The sequence below is a fragment of the Centroberyx gerrardi genome, chromosome 5, assembly GCF_048128805.1.
Source record: "Centroberyx gerrardi isolate f3 chromosome 5, fCenGer3.hap1.cur.20231027, whole genome shotgun sequence".
NCBI lineage: Eukaryota > Metazoa > Chordata > Actinopteri > Beryciformes > Berycidae > Centroberyx > Centroberyx gerrardi.
Genome location: NC_136001.1, coordinates 5,844,083 through 5,856,455, shown reverse-complemented (window position 1 = coordinate 5,856,455; position 12,373 = coordinate 5,844,083). Strand labels below are relative to the sequence as shown.

At 42.3% G+C, this 12,373-nt stretch overlaps 2 protein-coding genes across 3 annotated transcripts in view; both read left to right on the top strand.

Annotated features, from left to right (window-relative positions):
• plxnb1b (plexin b1b) overlaps window positions 1-5,750 on the top strand; it is a 67,874-nt gene extending 62,124 nt beyond the window's left edge. For both annotated transcript variants that reach the window (XM_071902809.2, XM_078283478.1), the window contains exons 31-38: window positions 96-180; window positions 326-492; window positions 1,382-1,542; window positions 1,685-1,832; window positions 1,986-2,050; window positions 2,384-2,459; window positions 2,588-2,662; window positions 2,908-5,750. In XM_071902809.2, the coding sequence (XP_071758910.2) occupies window positions 96-180; window positions 326-492; window positions 1,382-1,542; window positions 1,685-1,832; window positions 1,986-2,050; window positions 2,384-2,459; window positions 2,588-2,662; window positions 2,908-3,012 (882 nt within the window). In that variant the 3' untranslated portion in view covers window positions 3,013-5,750. The remainder of the gene's footprint in view (window positions 1-95; window positions 181-325; window positions 493-1,381; window positions 1,543-1,684; window positions 1,833-1,985; window positions 2,051-2,383; window positions 2,460-2,587; window positions 2,663-2,907) is intronic.
• A 217-nt stretch (window positions 5,751-5,967) lies between these two features.
• Window positions 5,968-12,205, top strand: LOC139914480 (putative peptidyl-tRNA hydrolase 2). Its single transcript, XM_071902806.2, has 7 exons — window positions 5,968-6,134; window positions 7,367-7,480; window positions 8,345-8,416; window positions 8,528-8,602; window positions 9,011-9,108; window positions 9,859-9,973; window positions 10,750-12,205. Exons 2-7 carry the CDS (start codon window positions 7,373-7,375, stop codon window positions 10,834-10,836), a joined length of 555 nt encoding a protein of 184 aa, XP_071758907.1. The 5' UTR covers window positions 5,968-6,134; window positions 7,367-7,372; the 3' UTR covers window positions 10,837-12,205.
• Window positions 12,206-12,373: the final 168 nt, after the last annotated feature.

The window sequence follows — 12,373 nt, the reverse complement described above, 5'->3', positions numbered from 1 at the left end:
AAATACTCGCACACAGGCTGTTTGGATAGGCTTGACTTCCTCGATAAGCCGTTGTGGTTGTATAATGCTACTGGATCATTTGTGTTGTTCACCAGGTCCCAGACGGTGCGACGGTCGCGCTCGTCCCTCGCCACACCAAACACATCCACCACGACAACCACGACTACGTGGCAGGAGAGAGTGAGTTCCTTTAACACATGTTATTGATCACCTTCTCTACTACAAATCCATTTTACTTGTTTTTTATACCTGAACCTAAACTAAGCAACTAGCAGCAAACATTTTGGATCTCAAATAAAGGTTTTTAAAAAAATGAACTTTGCAGAGACGCCGATGCTGGAGGATGCTGACGAGGGCGGGGTGAGGCTGTGGCATCTGGTGAAGGCCAGCGAGGAGCCGGAGCTGCCCAAACACCGGAGGGGGAGCCTGAGGGAGAGAGAGAGGGCCAAGGCCATACCAGAGATCTACCTGACCCGCCTGCTGTCCATGAAGGTAGGCTGGAGGGACACACACACACACACACACACACACACAAGCTAGGTTTCCATCCAACTGTCAAGCAGATTTTAAGTGAACCTTTGAAGTAAATAAGGCTTAATCTCTAGCCAACGCTTCAAAATACTTTATTTGAATTCTGTTGCACTGAGTGAGTAAGCAAGTTTTAAATTAACAGACAGTACCTGATTTTACACATGAAAAAGCATTGAAAACATGTAGGGTGGCATATTTCTATGAAATATGTCTATTAACTATTTTGGCCAGTAAAAATTAGTTTTACTAGCCCTTGGCAGGTGAGCCATAAAGTTAAATTCAAACGCTGATTGCAAAAATAAAAAAAAGAAAATTTGGTGTGTTTCCATCAACAGTCTTTCAAGAATTGATTAGTATTGGGCAAGTTGTTACACTAATGTTGACTCCTGCACTCATTGACCATGGGGCAACTGAAAAATATTGAGCACATGTCGCTTTATGGATCAGATGTAAAATAAAATGGAAACTTTGCATTAAGGCGTCTCTCATTGAGAAGGTTTTTCAAATGCGTTTAAATTACTATTTGTCATCTGCGTTTCATTTCTCAGCTTTTCTAATTTAATACATCATAAGTCACATGAAAATACTTGGATGGAAATCTAGTTAAACACACACACACACACACACACACAAGCAGAAATGCAGTCACATGCATCTGAGTGCATATACACAGACATGTACACACACACACAAATGCCCCACGCTTACACATTCGCACAGACTTGCTCGCACACTTCTGGGTTTACATGGACGTTATTTTGATTATAACACAAACATCCTCTCTAATCAATGCTAGAACAAGTCGAGCTATTTTCTCATTGTCACTTTGACCGTCCCTCCCTGTCCACAGGGGACGCTGCAGAAGTTTGTGGACGACCTGTTTACGGTGATCCTCAGCACCAGTCGTCCCGTCCCGCTGGCCGTCAAGTACTTCTTCGACCTGCTGGACGACCAGGCGGGACACCACGGCATCTCCGACCCCGAGACCATCCACATCTGGAAGACCAACAGGTATATACACACATGTATAATGGTACGGCCCAAAAATATATGGCTATTAGGTCTACTGTTACTCAAGCGGAGTGACCGCCAGTGAGAGGAAACAAAGAGGGAATAAAACACTGAAATTCTAACGTCTCCTCCGTGTCTCCAGTCTCCCGCTGCGCTTCTGGATCAACATCGTGAAGAACCCTCAGTTCATCTTCGACGTCCAGGCGTCAGACCACGTGGACGCCGTGCTCTCCGTCATCGCCCAGACCTTCATGGACTCCTGCACCATCGCCGAACACAAACTGGGACGGGTGAGAGTTTGAGCCGGGGACCGGTTCTTCAGCATGCGTGCCATCAGGGTCACAAGTACTGTAACTGTGCATCTAGCTCCGTTAAGTGGAGTGTCTTCACCCAAAACCCCCTTGTCCCATTCTCTCTCTCTCTCTCTCTCTCTCTTTCACCAGGATTCCCCCATCAACAAGCTGCTGTATGCCAGAGACATTCCCCGCTACAAGCAGATGGTAGAAAGGTTGGTTCAGCTTTACAGCTCTATCCCATAAAACTCTCATATTCATGGCTCAGTATTTCAAAAATGCTGATGATTGCATCCTCAAAAATGCTGTTCAGTCTCAAGTTTAATTTTTAATAATTATTTTATTATGTTTTACTATTATATTATATTTACCTCCTATTCTTGTGTTTTTAACGTTCGCCGCCTTCTTGATTTGACTTATTTTTTGAGTGTGATATTTGCTTTTATTTGATTTCCAAAGCACTTTGTAAACTCTTCTTCTTCTTCTTCTTCTTCTTCTTCTTCTTCTTCTTCTTCTTCTTCTTCTTCTTCTTCTTCTTCTTCTTTCAGGTACTATGCTGACATCAGGCAGACCATCTCGGCCAGTGACCAGGAGATGAACTCTGCTCTGGCTGAACTGTCCAGGGTGAGTGGAGCTGGAGCCCCATGTTATTCGTTTTCACTGACTACAGTAGAGTCCGCAACATGGAAATGAAATGGAAATATACATCGATACACAGTGTGAAGTCTCACCTGCATGGCTCTGTGTTTCAGAATTACTCAGGAGAGCTGAATTACCTTGTGGCACTGCACGAGCTGTACAAGTACATCAACAAATACTATGACCAGGTGGGTTTATCACTCAGCCTGACCGGGCTTGTGTTAGTTTGTGTGTGTGTGTGTGCATGCGTCTTCTTTCGTCAAAGATTTATGTGAGTAAGGTGAGTTCCGGTGGGTTTACTCCCCACTAAATCCCTGCCTACAGCAATAATGATTCTTCTTTTTTGTGTTTGTCACCTCTCTCCCCTCACCTTCCCCTTCCTCCTCATCTCTCAATCCCTCCGTCGTCTTCTTCCGCTTCATCTTCCCATCAGATCATCACCGCGCTGGAGGAGGACACCACGGCCCAGAAGATGCAGCTGGGCTACCGGCTTCAGCAGATCGCCGCCGCCGTGGAGAATAAGGTCACCGACTTGTGACGGAGGAACCGCCGGCCGCCGCCGCCGCCTGCGGCAGTCCAAGTTCACAACCCAGCACCCCCCTTTTTTTTTTCCTCCTTTGTTTTTTTCCGGCAAAGGGAGCATCGCGAATTTAGGCCCCATGTACTCTCTGGAGCCATGATAGAGCGCAGAGTCCATAACGTGACGCCTTCTATAAACCCGGAGAACGAAAGAGGCGACGTGCGAGAGATTCCGTTCCCGCCGCCTCTCCTGCGTGAACTTCGTTGAAGTTTGAAGGAAAAGTGTTCAAGTGTTCTGTCTCGATACGACGTGCTGGAGTTCAAACTGTCTAAACGCTAACCTGACTTGAAGACTGATAAAATGGGGGATTTTATGTTCAATGTTTTCCTTCTCCGGTGTGTTTTTTTTTTTGGCGATGTCAGTGCATTTTAAAGAGGTACCTCTTATGCCTTGTGTGCTTGTCGTTGCTGTTAGGGGTCAAGTCTTTCCCTCTCCCTTTCTTTATTTCTTTGTGTGTGCGTATGGTAATCTGTATCTGTGAGTGTGCGCAGAATAACCCACATGGCCTTGGTCTTCAAGCCGCATCTTCACACTGCTATCCACACAGTCATCTGAAATGCGTTACTTTATGATCTTTTTCTGTCATGATACTCTGAGTCACATTTCTCTTCATCTGCCATTTGAAACATATGACGCCTGCCCTTGCAAAATGATTGTTGGCATTAAAGTAAATCTGCGCAATGGTTGTACGATAACTAATAATTTATATTCCATACTATGGAATATAAATTATTAGTTATCGTACAACCATTGTTTACATTTTGGAGGATGTAGTCGTCTGTGTTTTGGAAATATTAAGAACTGAACTTAAAGAGTGACTAAACCCCAAACCCAAATCTGAGTAAAGCCTGACATCTAATGGTAAAAAAAAAATGCTACTGAAAATGCCATCTGCTATTGGCTGATCTTTTGAAGTGATGTCATCTTCTATAGAGGACAACAGGTGGTGACATCACCTGGCACCAAAGATCAGCCAGTAGCAGATGACAGTTTCAGCAGCATGCTTTTCACCATTAGATATCAGGCTTTACACAGATGTGGGTTTGGGGGTTTACTTACTCTTTACAGGTAAGAGGTTTTCCTCTAAAATGGAAATGTTACCTTCACAGCATTTGTTTCTATAGTCCCCTTTATTTTGAGCAGAGTCCAATTACTTACAGGAGTTTCACAAGTTATTGCCACTCTCTACCTCAGCCTACTGTGCTGCATCAACTAAATACTCTTGAGTGGGATGTTTTTTGGGTTGTTTTTTTTTGTTTCAGCACCACAGCTTACGTTCTAACCAGCTATCGCCACCAGTACGGCAGCACAGCACATATCCGTCCTACTAAGGATACGTGGCATGATGCATATACAGTAACAAAACGCTAAACATTCTCATTTGCACCTGTACACACCCCGTGTACACACACGCAGACACATTTCACCCGATCCAGACATTTCTAGTCGATTATTTCTGTGCTTTTTAAGTCATAAAGTGCAGCGAGAACGATTGACATTTTTAAGGTACTGAGTGAGTGACGGTTTACTTTGGCTTCTGCTTTTGTTTCTTGCTTTTATACTTACTCATGTTGATGTTTCTGTAGTGTAAAAGTCACTGGAAAGACGCCGGAGGAAAGACGAAGCAAAAATCCTTGCATGAAGATGCGGAATCCCTGCGGAAGTGGAATCCTTGTGTGCACCACCGTGTTTTATTGTGTAATTCATCCCTATTTCCATTTTGTGTTTTAACATTCCTTTTTATGTTTTGAACAAGGAACAATGTGTTGAATCATGCTTGACCTTATTCTGCTCCAAGCCAAGGCCATGGTACTTCTTGAAATTTTTGGCAGTCACATCATCGTTGGTTTCTGTACTGCAGTTTTCGCGAACACAAGGTGACACTGCTTTATGTGCTGGCATCTACCTGGCATTTTGTCCCCCCCCCCCCAAGTTGAAATTGATTATGTATTGAGCACACTGCTGTTTTTTTTATTTGCCTGATGGAGTGTATTGTCTCACTGGTTCAGTAGGTGTAGTTCATCCTCTTTTCAGACTGTTCTGGTTTCTGTTGGAGCAAGGAGGCTTTCCATACACATTTTAGGTGATAAAGTGGTAAACTTCATGTACCAGAGAAGCTTTCTGACGCATCTGAGCTGGTGTGTTTGCTGATGTATGCCCGAACTCGTTTAAAGGACAAAGACTGGGGTCGCGCTCTTGGCTTCCTCGTGGTTCGTGACCAAAAAACAGACGAGACAGCGGAAAGGATTATCTTTAAAAACCGCTGTCCTATTTGAAGTGTGTAAGGTGGATCAGCTTTGGGCCTTCAGTAGTGGTGTGTCATTTCCAGGTGCAGCGTCAGCATGCAGAATGTAGCCCATAGGTTTCTCACTACAGTACTTAACACACAAGCAATTAATGACTCATTTGTATGGATGGTTCGTTGTGTCCTATGCTTTCAGTGCAGATGGGTATGAAAGCCCAGTGATGGTTGAGGCAGGCCATTTGAGGGAAAACTGTAACTATGTTGTTAGGCTGTATAAATTCGGCGATGTAGAGCAGGCTCTGCAAGGAGCAATTTTAAGGATGTTTCTTATTTTGCGTGTTAATATCATTGTACATAATGATTGAATAATGTAACTGTAGTGATTTAACCTGTTTAATAAGAGAGTGCAAATTCTCACAGATGGCGATGTAATAAAGTATTCATAAAATTATATCTGTGTTGTATTTTTCTGAGTGAGACCATAATCATCAGCAACACCATCATTAATATTAAACCCCTCAAGATTTTCATTTCTACGTGATCTTATTTGGGTTTTGGAAACGGTAGTGATTTGTAGTATTTGTAGTTGGAGCCCTGTATTGCTGCATGGACAGGATGCTACTGGGTGACGGTATCCGGTAAAATCCAACACAATTTTGTGTCCAAAATGGAGTAAAGACGCCGAAAGACAGCACTCCCATCTCCCACTGAATGTCATTCTTCTATAAAATAAGAAATTGTTTTGTCGCAGTTGAAAAGGAAGACAGAAGACCTCCAGAAATTGCAGACAAATCGTCATCGGCATTCCTGCTGTCAAGCTAGCTGCGCAGAACAGGTAACTGGTAACCTGCGTTAGCTTAAGTTAGCTAACACGGCCAATGGTAGCTAATGCTAGCTAAGTTAGCTTGCTAGCTTTAGACAAGTAACTAGCAGCTGTTTGGCAAATATTATGAAGAGTACCTGTGTTTATTAACTTCCAGGAATGTGTTCACTTTATGCATTTTGGTGCCATTGATGCTGGGTGCGAGTATAGTTTGTTATTGAGATATTAGCCTAACGCTAAGGGGAAGCTAGCACACGTTAGCTACGGGTGGTTATTTTGTTTTCATTGACAATTTCAGGAGTGTTGTTGCCTAGTTAGTTGGCAAGCGAACAGGCTAACAGTTAGCCCCCACCTTAATAGTACGTCTTCTTGTACAACTAACTCAGTGCTTCTTTTGTTACGCTAGATGTTCTGATACGACTTCTGTATTGATAATTCCAAGTTGAGCTAACTTTAGCTCCAATGATGATCCGTTATCTCTTGTATGGAGAGAACGTAACGGTATCCATTCAAAATGTTGTCAATTTAATACGAACCCTCCGCAAAACGGGAGAACCTGAATTCATACATGTAACGAATCGTTACCAGCCACTCTTCAATTCGGCATACATTCAATACACCAAACGGCACTTATTTCAAGAAAATTTCAACTTTTAAAAGCTGCTCGGCTCCTATTCCTACAATGTTTATTCCACCAAAACACACCATGGAGGGCGGTAGTGAGCAGTGTGAAACAATTGTACAATTTTAGTTTTTACTGAAATTAAGTGTTGCTTTGTGAATCACTGGTATGCCGAAATTACCAGAAGACCCTAACGATTCGTTAAAGGTCTCAAATCCTATTCTGAGGGGTGCGCAGCTTTTGCTATACGCAAGGCAGTATTAAAATGCCGGATGGAATGGCATTTTAATACTGCTTTGAAATGGAGTTTGGTTTCTCTCCATGCACGACAGAACAGGACTACATTTGCTATCTAGTTAATGTGATGTGTTCAAAGGCACGCAGAATACAGGCACCTGTTTTTACCCAAATTACTGTTAACTGCAAATACATGCAGGTCTGACTGAGTGGCTCATGTGCATAAAATAACGGGGATCGCACAGATAATTAAACTGCACACAATAATTTTGATGCACAAGTAGTTTCCATTGTGGATCCAAGTAACATTTCATTTGTTTATCTGACGTTCAACATCTGGTCCAGTACTGTGCAGGGTGTTGAGTGTTTTCTTTACCCGTTGCAGCTCAGAATGGAGCCGTCGGAGCAGTCGGGCCCAGACTCGGGCTCTCAGGATGTCAACCCCGTGTTCCTGCAGCAGCTGAGAGAGCTGGACATCCCCGAGGAGGCAGCCAAACAGGTGGGACAGCACACGCCTCATCACATCATAGACTTAATGGCTACGTCTACATGCACACTAATGAGTCAGTCTTAACCCGATGAAGGAAATACTCGGACTAAATTGCCATGTAAACGCCTTCATCTGATTACCTTAATTGGATTAAAGTCTTAATCATTAGACCATAAGCATAACCCAGTTAACACACCCACATTTCTGCTCAATCTTTGGATTTATTGGGGCACGTAAACACCTTTTTGTTGGTATTCTTTTGTTTTGTTTTTTGTTGCATGGCATGAAGGTCTCCACAGCAATCCGGATAAACATGGCTAACAACATGGCTAACAACATGGCGCAGTGCAGCAGACTGACAAGCAGTGGTAACAAACAGTCACTTTTGCAGTGATGAAGAAACCCTTTGTTAAACCAAACGAAAGAATTGATTGATTGTGTCCATGTTTCCAGGAATAAACACAGTTTCTGGCTATCTGTTCTCCTGCCAATGGTTTAGGTAGCCAAGTATTCTAGTTACAAATATACTGAGCTTGCACAGACTATGATAACCAGTGTATAATATGTTAACATGCGTCAGAATCACAAATAGTATAAGAATATCTTTGGTGCCTTATCCGAGTTTCTCATATCCGGGATAAGGGCTTATCTAGGTTGTTGTAAAAGGGATATGGCGCTTGCATCCACCACCTCAAAACCATAATGCCTGAATATCCCAAATATTAAGGGAATATTAATGTGTGCATGTAAACGTAGCCACTATTTCAATCTTCTTCCACCTTAAGACACTGGGAGGTGTTAGTGAGCAGCATGACCCAGTTCTAAAAGTTTAGATTTTATTGAAATAAACAATGACATTTTATTATTTTCCAGGCGCTCCTGCACACTCGGAACGTGTCTGCCGAGGAGGCGGCCATGTACTACTTCAACAAGCTGGAGAATGAGGTGCCCATAAGCTAGCCTTAGTCCCCACAGGTACACCTTGGTACATTAGGCCTGCTGGAGTTTTGTCCAAGCCAATGCTCAGTGTCTCTCCCTGTCTGCTCTGACCCTCAGGAGGAGGGAGACGACGACCTCATGTTCAAGATGGTGTTCGTGGTGAACATGGACCTGGCCATGGGTGTGGGAAAGGTCAGTACGGTGACCCTTAAAGCGAAACGTACATGTTTTTCCGGGACATCCGAGACAGCTAGAGACAAGAGAGCTAAGATTTTCTTGAAGACAAATCCTGGAACTGAAATGGAAGCTGAAATGGAAGACCCAAAAACAGTAGCCAGGGTGATTTTAAGATGTCCATACATTTTATGACTTCAAATTGTTGTAATTACAGTACAGCCTATCTCCAATTTTCCATTTTCCCCTTTACTAAAGCCTACCAGGTTCTCTGCTTTATTGCTACAAGACTTAATTATATGTACTTTTTTTTATTTTTTATTTTTTACTGTGGAGCCCACTTTCAGAACTGCTGAAAACCAACCATTCATCTTGACAGATTTCCATGTAGGTGTGAATCTGTTTATGTGCCATGTGTTTGTGCAGGTGGCAGCCCAGGTTGGCCATGCTGCTGTTGGTTTGTACCAGGCTCTGCAGGAGAAGAACAGCTGGAGGGAGATGGCCTGGAAGTGGGATCATGGCGGGTAAGGCCTGTGTAGTCTGTTACCTGGAGAGCAGGCACACTGAATAATGGTGTTTGTGTCCTATATGCTTTATTTCATATCCAGTTGTTCCTTGATGAGGTCAGTTTTTTGGCAAAGCCTATATCAGAGGTGACTCGAGTCTTTCTTCTGAGACTTGACTTGATGCATGAAGAGAAGACTTGAGACTTGACTTGACTTGGGTTCTGGTGACTTGGGACTTGACTTTGACTTGTACTTTGATGACTTGAAAAGGTTTCTAAAGTCTTGACTTGAGATCTTGTGTTTGTGTAAATGACTTAGATTGAAAGTGATGAGATTTGTTCCAGCAGACTCTGAATTTGTATGGAATGATTGAATTTATTGAAGTTGAAACTGATTCTAGAAATCAAACTCATGATGCTCTTTTAAGTTTTTAACCTATTAAAACCATATTGCATTGAAAAGTCCTAGATATTTAGTTCAATAGCATCAACATTAGGGCTACAGCAAATGATTATTTTGATAACCTATTAATCTGAGAATTATAACCGTTAACTGATTAATCATTTCAAGTGGAAGCCTTAACGGGTCATAATAAAAATATTGCATCAAAAGCTATTTCATAGGCTTGAATATCGTTGATGACAAATCGACAACAGGAATACAATTTGGTCATTCTTAATTGTCAACACTGTCGATAATGTTGAATAAATGTTTGATCCCTTATTAGCATCGATGATGAAAATGTAATTGGATGTTGTGTTGATGCAGAGCCAAGAAGGTGGTGGTCCAGGGCACCAACATGGCTCATCTACTGGAGCTGCAGGCCCTGGCCATGAGCCTCAGCCTGCCCACCTATCTGGTCCAGGACGCAGGCCTCACCCAGGTCAGAGAACCGCACTCATCTTTTATACCTGTCAACCACCTCATCGTGTTCCCACTACAGAGCTAAAACATGGACATAACTAGCTTCTTTCTGCCTTCTAATTCTCCCATTAAACCTGATTGGGAAATTATTAGAAAAATGGTATAGCGCTTCAACATCAAACAGTGAGACTGTTTCTCTGCAAATACTCACGGAGCTCACTGTATTCAACACTGGTATATGGTAAAAATTCTACATGGCACAATTTCCGCATAACAAAACATATTTGACAATATCTGAAATTTTAAAATACACCTGTCATTTCATATTGAGCACTCGATATGAGCAAAGCCCGGACATATTAATTGTGTTACAAACATTACAGATAAACAGTAGACAGTATTTTGGTCGTTGTCCAATATTGTTGTTATTGTTAATTAACTGAGCCATTGACTAAAAACATGCAGGATACCAAGGGTTTACAGGAGAAGTAGTCAAACTTCATATAAAAAAATAATCTTTACTAGTTAATTAAACTGGGACTAGTTTAACTTCACTGTTATTTCAATGATTTGAAGAAAGGATAGGGAGAGAATGGTATAGGAATGTCTATTCTGATCCTAGCTTTCACTCTCCCCAGTGTTGTCTCCCCAGTTACAGTATAAACAGTTGTCCAGCTCTCTACCAAATCATATTCAACAACAAAAGTCAAATGAAATCTTAATGTGGATCTATTTGACGTGAAAACATTTGGGAACCCCAGCACTAAACCCCCCCCCCCCGGTGGTCTTTGGCAGGTGGAGGCGGGCTCCCGCACCGTCCTGGCCATCATGGGCGAGGAGGAGATGGTGAACAACGTCACTGGAAGTCTGAAGCTGCTCTGAGGGACTCGACCCCACAGCGGAGAGGCACGGCTCTGCAGTGCCACTCAGGCGACCAGCAGAGGGCGGCGTCCCCCCGGCGGCAGGGAGGGTCTTGGCATGCAAGAGCGCAACAACAACCTTAACAAAAAAAAAAAGAAGAAAAAAAAGAGGAAAACAAGACATGTCCCAACACCAGACGACAAACACACTTGGCCATTTTTTTTCTCCCTTTCATTCTTTGTCTGAGCCGCTGAGTCGGCCACTGAGAGCAGCAGGGGAAAGGGACCGGTTCCTCACAGAGGGACGAGTTGAAGGCAGTTAAACACATTTTTCCTGTTGACCTTTCTCTTTTTCAAACGGGGACTTAGTTTGGCTAGTGTTAGAGACAGGTCATCTATATAGAAGAGAGCTATATCCAAGTTTTAAGATAATTTAAAACCCATCTCATCTGTTAAGTTTCCCAGTTTCAGATATGAAGGAGACAATGCAAGCATAGAACATAGCATTTTGGTGGTTGTCCAATATTGTTGTTATTGTTCTTCAAGGAGCAACGTATTGTAACACATTATATAATTGTAATAAAACCCATAACAGATGTAGGATCTCCCTGTGGAAGTAAGTTACTACTCCTCAGTGAAGGGTAACCGATTAACTGATGATATGTGAACATTCATTTTTGATGTTTAAATGATATTGTGTCTGTATGCAACTGTTCTCCCAAAGATCCCTATCCTATAGAATCAATAACATTACTTATTGTTAAATGGCTATATTTTGTTTACATATGCCTGTTAAGGCCATATACTGTATAATCTGTGGTGTGCCATCCTTAACGTTCTGTACAGTTACTGGACTTTGTTGCATTGTTTTTTCTTTATGCAAAAGAAAAAACTTGAAGCTTCTCTCAGTTATAATTCCTGGATTTCATGGTAGAATTTGAGGGCGAGTGAGGAATGTTGTTGGAGTGAAAATTGCTACTTGGTCAAGGCCTGTGCTGGGCCCAACTTTATGCACTCCGACTACCTATGGTGGATAAAGGCTGGTTTACAATAGTGAATTTTGTAAACTTTACAACTTGGGAGAGCAGAAATGTATTGCTAAAGAATGTGTGTATGACAATTGTGATGACTGGGTAAAAAGTCTTGCACAATAATAGTCAATGTATGAGCTGTTGTGTGTCCCCATGTCCTTATTTGCAGAAAATAATACTATTTTGTGGGCATGAGATGCCACTCCACAAGTCTTACCCTAATGTAGATTGTATTTTATTTTTAACACAAACCTTAAAAAAAAATGGCAGTGTCACGCATGCAATATGAAATGTATATGCTAAGAGACCATGGGAATCCCATAGCCGTGTCCATTTTAATAACATGTACACACTTTGATACCTCCTGTGTTATACCATCATTTGTTTGAGTGTTTCAGACCATGGAGACAATTAAAATGCCTCCAGACCAACTGATAAAGCTGATTTGTGTTTTTACCCTACAGGTACTAACATACAAACTACGCAAATGAAATGGATGCGTTACATGACTATGAGTGCTGCCCGCGT